General features: G+C 46.1%; 1 protein-coding gene across 1 annotated transcript; it reads right to left on the bottom strand.

The window, feature by feature from the left end:
- Positions 1–294: 294 nt before the first annotated feature.
- LOC119953694 (ADP-ribosylation factor 6) lies at positions 295–1755 on the bottom strand. The gene is made up of 2 exons (XM_038778241.1): positions 1606–1755; positions 295–1513 (listed from the first exon to the last, which is right to left on the bottom strand). The coding sequence occupies exon 2, from the start codon at positions 1220–1222 to the stop codon at positions 692–694; it is 531 nt and encodes a 176-aa protein (XP_038634169.1). The 5' UTR covers positions 1223–1513; positions 1606–1755; the 3' UTR covers positions 295–691.
- Positions 1756–19381: the final 17626 nt, after the last annotated feature.

The raw sequence follows: 19381 nt of genomic DNA, 5'->3' as shown, positions 1-19381 counted from the left end.
TTGATTATAGAACTACTTGGCAACAAGATTTGTTTCCCTAATGTACATGGATATTGCCATGTAAAAATTTTCTCAACAGTAACAGTTTGTTAAGACTCCATTGCAAGAGGAAAAAACACCAGCAGAAAAAAAAAGCATACGTTTCACGTGGACACACCCTACACAAAACCAAAATGACACATTTCAACTGACTCCACAAAAAGCCCCAATCAAGGTTAGAAATGACAGGCCTCCCAAATATATTGCTTGCGATGAGTCAAAAAGACAAAGTCAAATAATTATACAGTGACTAAATTTGTTCAAATAAACTTTCAAGTTTACTAATTGAAATAGACCCAACATCATAATTTTCCACGAACGTAAAATCAGCGATCTACAGCAAGGCATTAAAAGGGAAGGACTCGAAACGGAGTTCAAAAGTGTTGAAAAACCCAAATCGAATACAGAAAGAGGAAGCTATTCAAATAATGTCAAAAAAGTATTTTTCAAAAAAGATCTTTCAAAATACTTAACATTTTAGTTCTTGCTCAAGATTAATTCGGTGCATTTATATTAAACTTTCTAAAGCAAAAGCCAAACTAAAAGAAATGCAAGTGAAGGCGATTAGTAAAAAGGGTCAAAATTACTTTCGGTGGATTTTCCGAGGCAATTGATCTATTTTTTTTGTCCAAAAAACACAAGTTTCGGGCGCTCATTTAGATTTGTAGTTGGATGTTAGCCATGTAAGACCTTCAAACAGTCCGTCCCCTGTAGTGGCACAAGACGGCTGCACATACCAATTTCTATCGCGTATGCGGGTCAAGCCCAATTTCTCTTGGATTTCGTGCGGCTTCATGGCATCGGGTAAATCTTGCTTATTTGCGAATATGAGAATAATGGCTTCCCTCATCTCCCGGTCGTTGATGATCCGCAATAGCTCTTGCCTAGCCTCGTCTATCCGATCCCTGTCGGCACAGTCCACCACAAATATTAATCCCTGGGTCCCGGTGTAGTAGTGCCGCCACAGAGGGCGGATTTTGTCCTGACCACCCACGTCCCAAACATTGAACTTGACGTTCTTGTAAGTCACTGTCTCCACGTTGAAGCCCACCGTGGGGATGGTGGTGACAGACTGACCCAGTTTCAATTTGTACAGGATGGTGGTCTTGCCGGCGGCGTCAAGTCCAAGCATCAATATGCGCATCTCCTTGTTCCCGAATATCTTCGACAGGACCTTTCCCATCTTCCAGAAAGTACATAAAAGAGGCCGCGGCAGCGAGGGGCGGGCGGAGAAGACCCACCGAGTGGGCCTGGCCTGGGGCGGGGAGGGGGCGAAGGCCTCAGTCGGGCTGAAGGTTTCCCGGCCGGCCGCCCGCGCTCGGGGTCGCTGGGCTGGGCAGCTCCTCGCGGTGGTGGCAGCTGTCGGCCGTGTGGTGTGTGTGGGCTGGTGTGTGTGAACCCGCTCCTGCCGCCCAACTACAGCGCCGGCTCCACGCTCTCAGCAGCCAAGCTCATTGACTCGGGCTTCCTCCCTCTGTAACGGGTCACAAGAAGACAGTTTACATTCAATGCAGCACCAGCCTTCCCCCGGTAAACGCGTGCCGTTTTTATCTTGCCACTTGTTACCTGAGGAGCCAGCCAGTCAATCACAGTCAGGCCGGCCTCGCCTCTCCCCCTCCTGTCCGCTCCGCTCCAGACCGGTCTCGGCAGCACCGGAAAAGGCGCGGAGCGACCCGCCACTTCCCGTCCCATCTGCGCATGCGAAGGCACCTGACTCCCAGTTTCGCGCGCAGCCGCGCTACGCGCCGACACGTCACAAAGCGAAGGGCACGCGGGCGGGGGGGGGGGGGGGGGGAGGGGCGGAGAGAGGGGTTTGATTGGCATTGGGGCGGGGCGTTTGCGCTGCGGATTGACTGGAGACAGGTGGATCTGGCCTGCGAGGTGTGTGATTGACAGAGACAGGCAGGCGGGCGGGCGGGTGAGGGGACGAAGCTGGTTGACAAAAGTGAGAAGACGCGCGAGAAGTTTCATTGGCAGTGGGAGGGAGTTCGGGGGGGGGGGGGTCGAGCGATTTTTTTTGATTGACAGTGGAAGGGGCTTGATTGACGGTGGGGACCCGATGGGCTTGATTGAAAGTAAGAAGTCTCACACCATGTTAAAGTTCAACAGGTTTGTTTCAAATCACTAGCTTTCGGAACACTGAATGAAGAGGTAGGTTACAGAAATATACATATAGACAAAGTCAATGGTGCAAGCAGTGCTCCGAATGCAATGAGCTGTGTTCCGAAAGCTAGTGATTCGAAAGAAACCTGTTGGACTTTAACCTATTGTTGTAAGACTTCTTACTTGATTGACAGTGGATGAGGCGCCAGGTTTGATTGACAGTGCGGGGCGCGCGGTGGGGGGCTGAGTGGGCGGGGCGAGGGATTTGATTGGGAAGGGCGCGGTGGGGAGGTTTGATTGACAGTTGTGGTGGGGGAGGTTCCGTTCGGAGGCGTGGGTTTGATTGACAGTGGAAGAGGCGGGCTTGATTGACCGTGGGAGAGGCGGGTTTGATTGACAGTGGGGATGGGCGGGGTTTGATTGACAAGCGGAGGGGCGGGGTTTGATTGAGTGGCGTGAGTCTTACCGTGGTCACCCAGTCCAACGCCGGCGCCATCTCCACTGAATCAAAGCAAGTTACTGATGATGCTGGAATCTGAAACGAAAGATAAAAGGCTGGAAAATCTCAGCAAGTCTGGCAGCATCTCCACATCTTGATTGAGTAGGGAGGGGCGGGGGTTGATTGGCAGGGGGAGGGGCTGGGTGTTTGACAGTTGAGAGGGACGTGGTTCGATTGACGGGGAGGGGTGGGTTTTGATTGACATTGGAAGGGGCGGGGTTTGACTGGGGCGGGGCGGGATTTGATTGACAGTTGAGAGGGGCGGGGTTCGATTGACGGGGAGGGGCGGGTTTTGACTGACATTGGAAGGACCAGGGTTTGATTGACTGTGGGGAGGGGGGCGCTCAGGATTTGAGCAACATGAGGTTATTTGGAAACGCCGGTGCAGTTCAGCCCCTATAGTTTGGACATAGAACAAGTACAGGCAGAGATTGTGTAACAACATTGTCTCACTTTGATTGCAAGATTCTATCCGACTGATAAGCCGAGTTGGTTAAATGCTTTTGCAATCTCTGGGTTGTGTGTGGTCCGAAACCTCTTGCTCCTTCCCATTGTGTGTGGGGATGAGTCGTATCAAAAGCCATCGACTCTATTTTTCTCTCTCTCCCCGATGCTCTCTGACCTGTTATATTTGTTTTTTTGTGTGTCAGAAGCAAAACGTTTAAGGTGTGTGAAATGTCTGAATAACCATAGTTCACTATAAACAGTATGAATAAGCGGCACCAATATAGTAGGCAGCAATGGCTTCGACATGCTTCTTATTTCTGCTGCTTTTGTGCCGTTGGGAGTCTCATTTGGGATGAAAAAGGGTGATAGCTTTTTGGCTGAAAAAGCTTCAATGCTTGCTTTCAGCCTATAGTACTCAAAACCTCTCGTGACCAATTTCTGGTGGCCGGAAACAGTTGTTTCAAATTAAACTGTATCCTAACCATGGCAAAATGACCTCATCGACACTACAACCAGCAGTGTTCAATGTGCATTAGTTTCAGGTCAAGCTGCTGCTGGTAGCTGTCATTGGAAAGAGAGAGATAAGCACAATACTGTGTGAATGTTGAAAATCTGAACTAATAAAAGCAGGAAATGCCGGACGTACGCAGCATTTGCGGAAAGAGAAAAATAATTAAGTTTTAGGTAGGTGACCTTTGTAAGCAATTGCAGATTAGGGTAATTGTAATAAGGATTTACTTGGTGCACTTTGTCTGGATCTCAGGCAGTCAAGGCTGCCAGTGGTATAGCTTTCCATTGGTTCTGGTATGTAAATGAACACTGCTGCTGCCATATGCTTTCATAGAATGAAATCCTTACCTTACGGTGCAAAAGGAGGTAATTCGACCCACCAAGTCCACACCAACCCTTTGAAAGAGCAACCCACCCAGACCAACTCCTCTGCCCTATTCCAGCAGCACCATAACCCCACCTAACCTGCTCATTTTTGGACACGAAGGGGCTATCTATCTCATGGCAAGTCCACCTACCTTGCACAATGTTGGATTGTGGGAGCAAACCGGAGCACCTGGAGGAAACCCAGATAGACACGGGGAGATTGAACCTGAGGGCTGAGGCAGAGGTGTTAGCATCAGCCATTAATCCATCTACAAAGAGAATTAGTGTTTGGTACCTAGCGATACTTTTGGCAGCAAATGGACAGACTCTCACACTTGTAGAGTGAGTGAACATCAGGAAGATAAATCTTGTGGTTCTGGGACAAAAACAGAAAATTCTGGAAAATGTCAGCAGCTCGGACAGCATCTGTGGAGGAGAAGGGAGCTAACGTTTCGAGTCTGGATGACTCCTCAGAGCTAGAGAGAATTGGAAATAGGATGAGATTTATACTCTTTGCGGGGAGGGTGGAGGGAGCAATTGAGCTGGGTAGAGGGCCAGCGAGGCTGTGGAGAGATTGACAGATGATAGACAAAAAGACAAAGGGAATGTAAATCAAGGCTAAAAAGGGTGCTGATAGTGGCACATTAAGAGATCAAAATGTGTTAATGGCAGATCAAAGGTAAGCAGTTGTGTCAAAGGACAATCTGGAACAGGGAACAGATGGCCCTGGCGGGGTAGGGTGGGAGTGGGGAGACAGTAGGAAGGGAAAACCAAGATGGAAAACAGGGTGAGAAGGGGAAATGGAAAAATGAATCGATGGAAGAAATAAAAGAAATTGATAGAAATAAGGTGGTAGGAGGAGGTCAGCAGGAATTCCTAAGGATGATTGAGACATTTACAATGATCGCTTAGGAAAGAAAGTCCGAGTGAAGTACGATCCTGATGATACCATAAAAATCTGAAGAAATTGATAGCTGCGCAGACTGGAACAAAATGGAACCAGCTGGCCCTGAAGAAATGGTATACCATCTTCAAGAATCGTATTCAGTTGCAAGATTATGAGATCTGGTGGGCAGCACAGTAGCATAGTGGTTGGCAAAATTGCTTCACAGCTGCAGGGTCCCAGGTTCGATTCCGGCTTGGGTCACTGTCTGTGCGGAGTCTGCACATCCTCCCCGTGTGTGTGTGGGTTTCCTCCGGTTGTTCCGGTTTCCTCCCAGAGTCCAAAGATGTGCAGGTTGGGTGGATTGGCCATGATAAATTGCCCTTGGTGTCCAAAATTGCCCTTAGTGTTGGGTGGGTTACTGGGTTATGGGGATAGGGTGAAGGTGTGGGCTTGCATAGAGTGCTCTTTCCAAAAGCCGGTGCAGACTCGATGGGTCAAATGGCCTCCTTCTGCACTTTAAATTCCATGATCTATGATGGGATGAACCTGGAGCTGTACTACCAATTAAGGATTGCACCCTGTGGTGGACCAGCAACCAACAACACCATTCACAGAGAGAAGACTTGTGACTTCACAATGAATCTTTATGTTTGCTTTTCTGAAGTACACTGATGATTTGTTTATGTAAGTTTTACTGAACTATGTTCCCCATTTTTTAAATCTTTCAGAACAGTTTTAATTATTAGATTTCTTATGTATATTCATTTTGAGGTTTGTTTTTAAATTCCAAAGTTACAGAAGGATAATGTTGTTGTGTATGTTACAACATCTTTCTCCTCCTTCCTTGCTACATGCAATGCTTAGCCGAGCAGTGATGGTGCTTCCCAGAGTTGAGGTTTATCAGTACGCAACACTATCCACTCTGCTGCCTGTTCAACAATTGCAGCTAGCCAGCATTCTGTATAGAGACAGAAGACTTGCAAGAGATTGAAGGTCTCACTGAGTTAGGGAGGGGATAGATTGTGATAGTTTATTGAGATTCGGTCTTTTGGGTTAACCTTGAGAGGTTGTAAATGAGCATTTTATTATTCGCTTTCCCTGAGTGAGTATGCAAGAAACTCAATGAGCAGGATGGACGGCAGTAGAGAATACTAATGCAACTTCAAAACGTTTCTGTCCCTTGTGAACCAGGCAAAGGGACAGTGCTGAAGAGAACCATGTTGATATGTACGTTTAAATAAGTTAAATAGAATTAAAATCTTGAGATTTGCTTTAAGAAAAATGGGGTGAAGGTGGAGAAGAGGGTTCACAGTCTAGAGTTGTTGGACTGAATGTTCGATCCGGAAGGCTGTAACGTGTCTATTAAGAAGATAAGATGCTGTTCCTGACTTGACTGGAACATTGCAGCAGGCCAAGGATGGACGTGTGGAGATGAGAACAGGATGGTGTGTTAAAATAGCAAGCGACAGGAAGGTCTGGGTCCTGCTAGTGGATGGAACCAAGATGTTCTGCAATGCGGTCACCCAATCTGCATTTTTCCAATGTTGAGTAGACTGCATTGGGAGAAGAAAATGCAATCGACCAGATTGAAGGAGGTGCATGTGAATTGCTGCTTTACCTGAAATGGGTGTTTAGGCCTTTGGATGGTAAGCAAGCATTCTGGGCATTGTCTCACAATCAGCATTGACAACGTGAAGCTGGAGGTTGTGGATAGCTCCACAATTACCACTTATTGCTGAAACAAATCGAGCATTTCAGAAGCTGCAGCTGTTATGCCCGAACTGATTAAGAAAATGTGATGCATTAACCTGACAGAGAACACTAAATGAGAGCCCAACAAGCCTGTGTCCTCTGCGTACTCCTCTACATTGGTGAGAGCTGGGCGACATATATTAGGCAGCAGAAAATGCAGAGATTTTAGAACATGCTAATTCCACTGGTATGCAGTCATTGCTTGGCCAACCTCATCTGCTTTGATTTGGCCATGTTCATCGGATGGATGACTGCCGAAGACCTTTACGAAGAACTGGCCACTAGGTCATGATCTGCTAGACATCCATACCTGCGCAATGAGGACACCTGGAAGCAAGATATGAAAACGGCGGACATTGATACCGACAATTGGTAGACCGGTACCATCACTCATGGCCTGACTATTCAAAGGGGCATTGCAAGAGGTGCGGCAAAATGGTTAAGTGGCCGAGAAGAATGCCCAGAGAAAACAGCCCAGCAAAGCCTGCACCTTTTTACCCCACTGCCTTCCTCAGCAGCAATTGTGGCAGAGACTGCCATACCAGAATGTGATTCTTGAGCTACAAGCTGGGTAATGGTTAACACACAATTGATCACCAGGCCACAAACCATTGTCTCACAAGATGGAAGGCTGCCAGACAGATCTAGGGTGCAAAGGACAAAAGGGAAAATCTGTGATAGGGTGGAGAGCAGGAGTGATTAATTGACTAACAAAATGATGGCGCAAGACAAAGAGAATGGTAATGGATCAAATAAAGGAATAAAAGATTGGTCTGGAGGAGCTGCAACGACAGAACCATTGTCAGCTTCAGCTGTGTGAAAAAAATAGGAGCAGTGGTTATGATATCAAGTTCTTAAAGTTAATGTTGAACTTGGAAGGTTGTGAAAATCGGTACCATATTCTAACTTGAAAGAAATACAAGTAAATGTGTTCTGCAGAGCGGGAAGTGACAAAGTGAAAAAGACAGGTGTTTCATCTCCTGTTCTCAGTTAGGAAGATGCCATGGAAAGGGGAACTGGTATTTGGGAGTGATGGAAGAGTGGACTAGGAGATCAAGGGGAGGGAAAGGTATGTTTGGTGGTATTACATTGGAGGTGGTGAAAATGGCATTCTTTAAATGTTGAGGCTGGTGGGGTGGGGGTTTGGCACAAAGGGGACCCTTGTATAATCTGGGAGGGAAAGGTGAGGGCAGAACTGAGGGAAATGTTACGGATATGCCGGGCGCCCTGTCAACGCCGGTTAAGGAAAATGCTTGATTGAGAAAAAAGGATCACGTATCTGAAGCATTAGCGTGGAAGGTGGCATCATCAGAACAGATGCACCAGAGACCACAGACCTGAAACATTAACTCTGTTCCTCTCTCTTACAAATGCTGCCTGACCTGCTCCATATTTCCAGCATTTTTCTGTTTTTATTGTGAAGCTGGAGGAGTGTAGGACATTGGTTGATAATCATACTTACAGAAGCTTATCTATGTCAGACTGCTGCTTGACTAGTCTTCTCAGATAGGCACCAGACCCTACCTAGATGCTAGATGTTGTTGGTGGAAGGACTTTGCAGGGATCGTTGGGTTGAGTGTTCCTGTATTGCTTCATACTTCAATGCTTATGTTGCACATTGACCCATTTCTTATTCTTTATAGCCATTTAATACTATTAAGTGGCTTGCTAGGCTTCTTCAGGAAGCAGTTAAGAATCAACAGTGTTGGTGTGAGATTGAAGTCATGTATAAGACAGACTGGGTAATGAAGATTTCCTTCTCTAAAGAACTTTCAGAAAGCAAATATGTATACGCAGTGCTGACATTACAGACATAGAGGCCACCCAGAGGGTGCAGAGAAGATTTACAAGGATGATACTAGAAACCTGTGGTACACATATCATCAGTAAGGAATTTATTCTCTTGAAAAAAGGTTCATTATGACTTAATAGAGGTCTTTAATATTGAGAGGTTTTAATAGTGTGGAGGCAGAGAGAATGCTTCCTCTTTTGAGGAAGCGCATAGGTGGAATCCATCAATATAAAATGGTCACCAAGAAATCCAATTGGGAATTCAGAAGAAACTCTTCGCTGCAACGAGTGGTAAGATTGTGGAACTTGCTGTCACGGGGGCTTTAAAAGAGTAATATAGATGCATTAAAAGGGAAGCTAGGCAAGAATATGGGGGAAAAGGAAATAGAAGGTTGTGATGATAAATTTTGATGAGAAAAAAAGGGAGGCTCGAGTGGAACATAAATGCCTGCATGGACTGGTTGGGTCGTATGGCCTGTTTCTATGCTGTCTTCAATGCAATCCACATGAACTGACCGAGACAATTGCCATAGATGCATTTAAGGAGAAGCTAGATAAATATATGAGAGAAATCAATCAAACAATGTCATTAAGGTGGAAGAGGTTTAGATGGAGCAGCATCATAAACCTGTAGGGCCGAATGGACTGTTTTCTGTGTAGTTCTATATAGATTCAATCCTTGATCTGAGTCAGTTGATCTCAGCTCGACATGACCTGCAGCATTTCAAGGTAGCTAACCGCCGCCTCAAAGGCAAGGGAATGGGCAATGATGTCGACATCCCAAGAATGAACAATTAAAAGAAAATCTCACTTCAGCAACTCTGGGTTAGGAAGAAGAAAAATGTCCAGGACGCCTGCTTCTGAGGATATCCAGTTGCCTTTCTATTGAGGATTGGATTGTGCTGGCTTTGATGCCATGACAGTGGAAAATATTGTCAACACATGTCAAGGCTTTTTTGTGAATACTTTTCATCGTGGTATAATCAAAAAGGTCCGGTACCATTCGCTGGGATATTTTGGAACAACTTGATATCAGTCTTGTTGCTACTGGCAACATATGTTTTTGATGAATTATCATAAACATAGGAGTCACCGCCAATACTGCAGATGATTCCTGATGAATGTGTAGTGAGCCACTACATGAATACTCATCTTTTACCTTGGTTTGATTAGATTGGTGTATATGGAAAGAATAGAAGCCACTTGCTGATTTCTGATCTTGATGTGTGAAAAAGCTGCAATGTTTCAAACCAACATCATGGAAAACTTCATTTTGCCTGTTTCTCAGAATACCCAATGATTTTATTTTCAATCTGATGATATCACAACACAAACACTATACACAAGGAGCTACAGTGAATGGAGTGCTTATACTGTAGTGTGCACACCACGGAAAAGTTGTTTGAACCATGCGCACTTTGTGAGGAGTTTATAAGTTGAAACATTTCAATCAGCATTGTTCTACAATTACTTCATTTATTTTGCTTTAACAGCATCAACATCTACTTTAACCAATGGTGACTTTATAATAGTCTCAATTTTTGACTTTTCTAATCAGGTTATGCAATATCGGTGCCATTGAATAGTTTGCTTTTGTTGCTCCTGTAAGAAAGTAAAATCCCCCATGATGTTTTTAATAGTTATGTTTGGAGCTCAGTGCTGCACAGCCAGTATGCACATGATGTAGTTGATGGGACATTCCTAAACTCAGGATGTGCAACAACATTTAAAGCTTTTTTAAAAAGTTAATTTTAACAGATGACCTAAAGAGTTATAAGGACAAACAATGAAAGTTTGCAATTATGACGTGAAACATTTTGAAATTGCTAACAAAAGGTAGGCTGTTTGTATGCACACGCAGGATAATGACCATTATTCCCTCTTCCCTCGCTGACCTTTTCAAAATTATTTCGCAGAACATGGACATTGCTGCCTCAGCCAGTATTTGTTACCCATCCCGAATTTCCCTTGACAACATGGTGGTGAGCCACCTTCTTCAAATGCTGCAGATCATGTGGTATAGGCACACCTGCAGTGCTGTCCTTTAGGGAAGGGAATCTGTCGTCCTTACCCCGTCGGATCTACATGTGACTCCAGACCCGCAGCAATGTGGTTGACTCTTAAAAGCCCTCAGGATAGGCAGTAAATGCTGGCCCAGCCAGCAGCGCCCACATCTCATGAACAAATTTTTAATAAATGGAGTTCCAGGATTTTGAATCAGCAACGATGAAGAAACAGTGACTTGGTTCCAAGTCAGGATGTTGTGTGCCTTGGAAGGGAACTCTCACAGGTGGTGGCATTCCCATGTATCTTCTGCCCTTGTCTTTCTAGACGGTAAAGGTTGCAGGTTTGGAAGGAGGTGTTGAAGGAGCCTTGATGTGTTGCTGCAGCATATCTTGGATGACACACAGCTGCCACTGTATGTCAGTGATAGGAGTGAATGTTGAATGGGGTGCGAATGGGGCTGGTTTAGCACAGCTGGCTTGTAATGCAGAACAAGGCCAGCAGCGCGGGTTCAATTCCCATTACGGCCTCCCCGAACAGGCGCCGGAATGTGGCAACTAGGGGCGGTGCACAGTAACTTAATTGAAGCCTACTTGTGACAATAAGCAATTATTGTTATTAATCAAGTGGGCTGTCATGGATGGTGTTGAGCTTCTTGAGTGATGCTGGAGCTGCACTCATTCAGGGTGAGGAGTGTAACCCATCTGGTTTGTGACTTGTAGATGGTGGCCAGACTTTGGGAGTCATGAGGTGAAATACTTGTTGCAGAATTCCCAGCTTCTGACCTGCTCTTGCAGTCATGGTATCTATATGGCTGGTCCAGTTCAGTCTTTGATCAATGGTAATCCCCAGAATGTTAGTGGGAGCTTCAGTGACATTAGTGCTATTGAATGTCAAGGGGAGATGTTTGGATACTCTCTTGTTGGAGATGGTCATTGCCTGTCACTTCTGTGGTGCAAACGTTATTTGCCACTTCTAAACCCAAGCCTGAATGCTGTCAAGTTCTTGCTGCATGTGAACAAGGACTGCTTCGGTATTTTAGTTGCAAATAGTGCTGAGCATTGTGCAATAATCAGCGAACATTCCCACTTCTGACTTTGTGATGGAGGGAAGGTCATTGATGGAGCAGCTGAAGATGGTTGGGCCTTGGACACTACCTTGAGGAACTCCTACTTGGGAAATTTTCCACATTGCTGGATAGATGCTAGTTTTATAGCTGAAATGGAACAGGGGAATTGGTTAGGGGAGTGGCTAGTTCTGAATAACTATTCTTCTATTGCTGGAATGTTGGCCCTGCCCATAGCCTTTGCAGCAGTCAATGCCTTCAGCCTTTTCTTGATACCACATGGAGTGGATCGAATTGGCTGAAGACTGGCACCTGTGATGTTGGGGACATCGGAGGAGGCTGAGATGGATCATCCACTTGGCACTTCTGGGTGAAAATAAGCTGCAAATGGATAAGTTTTGCATTGATGTGCTATGCTCCCTGCCATTGAAGATTGGGATATTTGTGGAGCCTCCTTCTCCAGTTGGTTAATTGTCCACCACCATTTATGACTGGATGTTGCAGAGCTTAGATCTGATCCGTTGGTTGTGGATTCGCTTAGCTCTGTATATTGCGTGCTGCAAATGCTGTTTGGCACGCAAGTAGTCCTGTGTTGTAGCTTCACCAGGTTAATGTCCCGTTTCTAAGTATGTCTGGTGCTGCTTTTGCAATGCCCTCCTGCACTCTTCATTGATTAAGGGTTGATGTCCTGGTTTGGTAGTAATGGCAGAGTGGGGGATATGCTGGGCCATGAGGTTACAGATTGCGGTTGTATACAATTCTGCTGCTGCTCATGGTCGACAGCCCTTCATGGATGCTCAGTTTTGAATTGCTTAATCTGTTTGCAATCTATCCCATTTAGCATGGGTGGTAGTGTCACACAAGACGATGATGGGTACCTTCACTGTGAAGACACAGTCAAGCGAAGATTGTGTAGTGGTCACTCGCACCCATACTGTCATAAACAGGTGCAACTGCAAGAGATGGATTGGTGAATATGAAGTCAAGTAGATTTTCCCTCTTGTTGGTTCCCTCACCATTTTCTCCTGAGCCAGTCTAGCAGCTATGTCCTTTAAAACTCAGCCAGCTTGGTCAATAGTTGTGCTATTGAGTTACTTTTAGTGATGGAAATTGAAATCCTCCACCCAGAGTACATTCTGTACCCTCTGCGCTTCTTCCCAGTGGTGTTCAACATGGAAGAGTGCTGTTTCACCTCATCCACTGACAATAGTGTTGGCACTTACTGCTCTCACTGCAATCTTGAGATTTAAGTGCGATTATATTTGCAATTTCCACTCACCTTTACTTGTCGATCACTGGCACTTCTCTTCCTGGACCTTTTTTCTCTCTATCTTGGCCAGTGGACTTTCCACCAGGTTAGCAATTTGCCAATTATAATGATCCTTTAATTCTATTTAACACCATTAAAATTATGTTTTATATCAGAGATGGTAGCATTGTGGATAGCACAATCACTTCACAGCTCCAGGGTCCCAGGTTCGATTCCGGCTTGGGTCACTGTCTGTGCGGAGTCTGCACATCCTCCCCGTGTGTGCGTGGGTTTCCTCCGGGTGCTCCGGTTTCCTCCCACAGTCCAAAGATGTGCTGGTTAGGTGGATTGGCCATGATAAATTGCCCTTAGTGTCCAAAATTACCCTTAGTGTTGGGTGGGGTTACTGAGTTATGGGGATAGGGTGGAGGTGTTGACCTTGGGTAGGGGGTAGGGTGCCTTTCCAAGAACCGGTGCAGACTCGATGGGCCGAATGGCCTCCTTCTGCACTGTAAATTCTATGTAAAAAAAAAAATCTATGTATATCTGGAGTTGGGAGCTGGATACATACATCAAGATCAGAGATTTAACTGCATAAGGTTCATTATAATGTGAGCTTCCACTCTCAAAGGTGTGAAACTTGAGACCCAAATATACTAAAAATGTAAGACGTCTTGGTCACATTCCTGTTTTTTTCAATCATTTTAACACCGAGGGAGAGTGGTGAAACTTATATAAAAATACAATTTTAACGTAATGTTTGTTTTCGAGGAGTACTCGCAGATCCATCCATGTACCCTGGAAGATGCCTGTCTAGGTGATTTTGAATAATTGGCATATTTTTTAAAAGTAAAAAATAAATACAGTAAACATTCTTTTGTTTTTAAATATTTTTTAATTTTCCTCCTTATTCACATTTTCTCCCAAATTTACACCCAGCAATAAACAATAATCAGTAACGAATGTAATGTCAATCCCCATATCAATAACAACGATCCCATCCTCCCACCAAACCCCAGACATTAGCCCGCATGTTAACATAAACAAATGACAAAAAAGGAATCAGGAATCGCCCATAGTCACCATTAACACATACAGTCTCCCTCCCAGCCCCCAACCCCACTAATGTTCAATGTGATTCAATTCTCGAAAGTGCATAATGAATAACGCCCATGAATTATAGAACTCCTCCATCCTTCCGCTCAGTTCAAATTTGACCTTTTCAAGCATTAAGAATTCCTGCATGTTCCCCCACGTCAAGTCCACAGGGTGGCGAGGTTGATCTCCAACCTAACAGGATCCGTCTTCAGGCGAACAACGAGGCGAAGGCTACAACATCTGCCTCCACACCTGTTTCCAACCCGGGCTGGTCCGACACCCCGAATATGGCCTCCCGAGGGCCCTGGTCCAGTTTCATGTGCACCACTTTAGAGATTACCCTAAACACCTCCTTCCAGTAATCCTCCAGCCTTGGACAGGACCAAAACATATGAACGTGATTCGTGGGGTCTCACCCGCAACGTTCACATCTTCTATCCCCGCAAAGAGCCGGCTCATCCTCGCCCTTGTAAGGTGCGCTCTGTACACCACCTTCAGCTGTATCAGTCCCAACCTCGCACACGAGGTGGAGGCGTTCACCATCCGCAGCACCTCACACCAGAACCCCTCCTCCATACCCTCTCCCTTCTCCTCCTCCAAAATAGCCCTGTAAACCGCCGATACTACCCCCTTCTCCAGTCCCCCTGTCGTCAGCACCTCCTCCAGAAATGTGGAATCCGGCAACACCGGGAAGCTCTGTATCTCCTTTCTGGCAAAGCCTTGAACCCGCATGTATCTAAATATTTCCCCCTGCTCCAGCCCATACTTCGCTCCCTGCTCCTTCAATCCCGCAAAACGACCCCGAGGAAATAAATCTTTTAGTGTCCTAATTCCTTTCTCGTCCCATTTCCGAAAATTTCCATCCCACTTCCCTGGCTCAAATCTATGGTTTCCCCCAAATTGGCATTTCCATTGACCCTGCCCCCAACCCGAAGTGCTGTCGAAACTGCCTCCAAATTCTCAACGAAGCCATTACTACCAGACTCCCGGAGTATCTCCCCGGGGTTGTCGGGAGTGGCGCTGTTGCTCGGGCATTCAATCCCAAGCCCCTACCCAAACTCTCCTCCATTCTGACCCATTGGGAGTCAACCCCTCTGACCCAGCTCTGTACCTTCTCCACATTTGCCTCCCAGTAATAATACATCAGGTTCGGAAGACCCAAACCCCCTGTCTGCCTTCCTCTCTGCAGTAGCACCTTTTTAAATTCTGGCCACATTCCCATCCCATATGAACAAGGTAATCACCCCTTCAATCTCTCCAAAAAATGCCTTTGGCAGGAAAATCGGCAGGCATTGAAAAATAAACAAGAATTGCGGAAGCACATTCATTTTATCCGCCTGTACCCGACTCGCTAATGACAGAGGAAGACCATCCCACCTTGCCAGATCAGCTTTCACCCTCGCCACCAAACTAGAAATGTTGTACCTACGGAGCACCCCCCCGAATCTCGGGCAACCTGCACCCCCAGGTATCTAAAGTGAGTTACAGTAAACATTCTTACCATAGTGATTGGAATATGGCTTATCCTTCCGCACTTTACAGAGCATGGTGGTTAGCATCAATGCTTCACAGCTCCAGGGTCCCAGGTTCGATTCCCGGCTGGGTCACTGTCTGTGTGGAGTCTGCACGTCCTCCCCGTGTGTGCGTGGGTTTCCTCCGGGTGCTCCGGTTTCCTCCCACAGTCCAAAGATGTGCGGGTTAGGTGGATTGGCCATGCTAAATTGCCCGTAGTGTAAGGTTAATGGGGGGATTGTTGGGTTACGGGTATACGGGTTACATGGGTTTAAGTAGGGTGATCATTGCTCGGCACAACATCGAGGGCCGAAGGGCCTGTTCTGTGCTGTACTGTTCTAGATACTTGTTTTTATGGGGCCCATTTACAGAGGCCAGTTGCCACCTAACTTTAATGACAAATTCATGGAGTTGGCACCAAATTACAAAATGTCCTGTCTCGAAAGGATGCAAAAAGAACAGAAACACATGTTTGAAGGTCAAGTGGGAAGAGCTGCTACTGTAGAACTTGCTGACTCTGATTCGATGGACTTTTGGAGGTTTCATCACAAGACCATCCTTCTCCCCCAGTCCCACCCTACGCTGCCATCATTGGCTCATACTTTTGATACAAGGTGCATTGCTTTCTCATGCTAAAAGGAAAGGGAACAATCTCTTTCCGTCACCCAATTTGATTAATCTTGACTGTTAAGAAACAGCTTTTCTTCCCCATCTTCAATATTCTTATGACTAATAAATGAGCAGGTTAAAAAAACATATTCAAAGAACATACTTGCTACAGTATCCAGGAGATTAATCTTCAATTCCTGGAGAGCCCAGGATAATCCTGAAGGGTTGACAACCCGATAGTGCAGGAATAAGGCGAGGGCCTAAACTGGAAATTGAGGATAGAGGCAGGCAAATTTCAATGAGGGGCTGCCCTGAAAAAGATTATTTAGCTTTGCCTACTGAGATGTGTACTATGGGGATGTGTGGGGATAGGCTATTAAACAAATATTCCTGAAAATGCTATTACGCCCAATTGCACTAATTTAATAAGTGTTTCAAAAAAAGAAAGACTTGGACCTCGCGCTTTTCGTGACTACTAGACATCGCAAAGTGCTTTATAATCAGTTAAGTACTTTTTGAAGTGTAGTCAGTGTTGTAGGAAAAGGGGCAGCTAATTTACACTCAACAAACTTCCAGAAACAGCAATATGTTAATGACCAGGTAATTTTTTTAATGATGTTGATTGAAGGATAAACATTGACCAGGACTCAGGGGATAACACCGTTGGTCTTCTTAGAAATAGTGCGATAGGATCTTTTACATGCACCCAAGCAGGCAGCTTCACCTCTCACCTCTCCATTTCCAATGGCCAGGCATCCTGACACTCTCCATCTTCATCATCACCCCCTGCAGTGGTCAATGTACTTATTACTGGAGAGCCATTCCTAAATTCTGCTCAGCTGGATGCAGGTGCTGAGCGTCCGGGGCAATGGTGAGGTGGGCGGGGTGTGTGTCCATAAAGAGGACTATTATGGAGCAACGATGTAAAATGTGTGTGTTCTGTCAACATTTCCAGAGGAACTGTGCACCATTGCAGAGATTGGAGGGGTTATCTCTAGCATGGGTGTCATGATTTCTCAGGGCTTTGTACTGATGTCCACATGGAAAGAATGGGCATCTGCATGTAGTATTAGATGCAGTGGGCAAGTGTAAACTTGCCTTGACCAATGGCCTGTACATTCAGCCTGTCACTTTAAATATGACAGGAAAGCCTCATCTTAGCTGTGGAGCAATCACTGAAGTGCAGCAAAGTGCTCTACAGCTCATGGCTAGCAGGGATGTTCAGGTGGGGCATATTGGATTGGGGTGCGTGTAAGTATGTACTGTACACTAGATGCTCCTAGTTCTCACCCCTTACCTCTACTTCTCTCCTCAAAGCCTCACGCTTCATTCTGTTCCGATAACCAAGTCTGCCTCTTTATTTGTACAGATAAGGCAATCTTTGGCAGGGCTTCATGGGCACCCAAAATCCAGAGGATGCCCAGCAAGTGCATCTCCAATGTCAGTGCAAGGGGACTTTTTAGTTCAACAAGGGAAATCTTTTGTGTATTCATAATGATGTAAATATTTTTGAAAATGTTACTGATGCATAAACTTAAGTCTGCATTATCCTGTGTTACAATCTTGGTAGAGACCAATAATTTATTAAAATAAATTCAAATCCCCTGTTATTAACTGAAAGACACTGCAAGATTTCACATTTAAACAAAGATGTTGACTGTACAAGAGTTAAGCAAGTTAAATTCTATTAACTGAACACTATATTTTGTAAACACTTCTTCTTTACACCTGAAAATCTAAACAACACACTTCTTGTCTACTTTTATTTCTACCCAAGAGTTCCCCTACACCTTCTAAGATCTTTTGCAGGTCTTGATGAATATTGGGCCTTGGAGCAGATTTAACTAGGCCACATCCACCGAACCAAGGCAAGATAGAATCCTGTGCACCCATGTCAAGGGGCTTCGGAGCTGATCTCAGTAGGTTTGTCAACCCTCCTGGAATTGTCAGAAGTCTACTGGAATCGTCATCAATCTCCTGGGGGCAAAGAAAGCTCTCTGGGAGATTCAAATGCCGTTTTCTCAGTGTGGCGCTAACAATTGCACACAAAGACTCGAGACCTGTACAATAGAGGCTTTATTGCTGTGTGATGCTATTCCCCCAGCGGCAGCTGTAGAATAGGATCTCAGTGACTGACACGCATATTTATACACAGGCTCCCTGTGGGCGGAGCTAGCCGGCAGGGGCTTACCGGAGGAACCTGTATTACAGGTCCAGCCATACATCCCCCTACTACAAGTACACATATCTACCGTGGTTATATCACCACATTCACCCCCTGTAAAAATGAGTCTGGCGGGGGTGACGTGTAACTATAATACAAAGGATGATCTATTTACAAAAGGGTTCAAACAAAGAAAACCAAGAGTCCATCCGGTTAGCAGGTTACAGGTTGAGCCGAATCGGCCAGGTAATGCCTCCAGTGCCGCACCGCTTCAACGATTGCCTGGGCCTCCTTTTCAACAGAGGAATGTCGAATTTCGGAGGCGTGGAGGGTGCGTGAAAAGAATGCCACTGGTCTGCCTGCCTGATTCAGCGGGGCGGCAAGGGCGACATCTGAAGCGTCGCTTTCTACTTGAAAAGGCAGTGTCTCATCTACTGCGTGCATCCCGGCCTTGGCTATGTCAGATCAAATGCGGGCGAAGGCCTGTTGTGCCTCGGCCGTGAGGGGAAAATGTGTGGACTGCATAAGTGGGCGGGCCTTGTCCGCGTATTGTGGGACCCACTGGGCGTAATAAGAAAAGAACCCCAGGCAGCGTTTGAGGGCCTTGGGGCAGTGGGGGAGTGGAAGCTCCATGAGGGGGCGCATGTAGTCGGGGTCGGGCCCCAGTAGTCCGTTTTGGACTACGTAGCCGAGGATGGCTAAGCGGTCTGTGCGGAACACGCACTTCTTGTTGTACGTGAGATTAAGGAGAGATGCGGTGTGGAGGAATTTAGAAAGGTTGGCGTCATGGTCCTGCTGGTCATGGCCGCAGATGGTGACATTGTCGAGGTACGGGAAGGAGGTCTGCAGTCCGTACCGGTCAACCATTCGGTCCATTTCTCGTTGAAATACCGAGACTCCATTCGTGACGCCGAAGGGAACCCTAAGAAATTGGTGCAAACGACCATCTGCCTCGAAGGCAGTGTAGGGACGGTCCGATTTACGGATGGGGAGCTGGTGGTCAGCGGATTTCAGGTCAATAGTAGAGAAGACCCGGTACTGTGCAATCTGATTTACCATATCAGAAATGCGGGGGAGGGGGTACGCGTCGAGTTGCGTGTACTGGCTGATGGTCTGGCTGTAGTCCACGACCATCCTGTGCTTCTCCCCAGTCTTAACCACTACCACCTGGGCTCTCCAAGGACTGTTGCTGGCCTTGATGATACCCTCCCGAAGCAGCCGCTGGACTTCGAACCTGATGAAGGCCTTGTCCTGGGTGCTGTACCGTCTGCTCTTGGTGGCGACGG

Source organism: Scyliorhinus canicula, chromosome 2 (assembly GCF_902713615.1).
Source record: "Scyliorhinus canicula chromosome 2, sScyCan1.1, whole genome shotgun sequence".
Classification (NCBI taxonomy): domain Eukaryota; kingdom Metazoa; phylum Chordata; class Chondrichthyes; order Carcharhiniformes; family Scyliorhinidae; genus Scyliorhinus; species Scyliorhinus canicula.
Note: the sequence above shows the minus strand (reverse complement) of the source record. Positions and strands in the feature narration are given on the sequence as shown.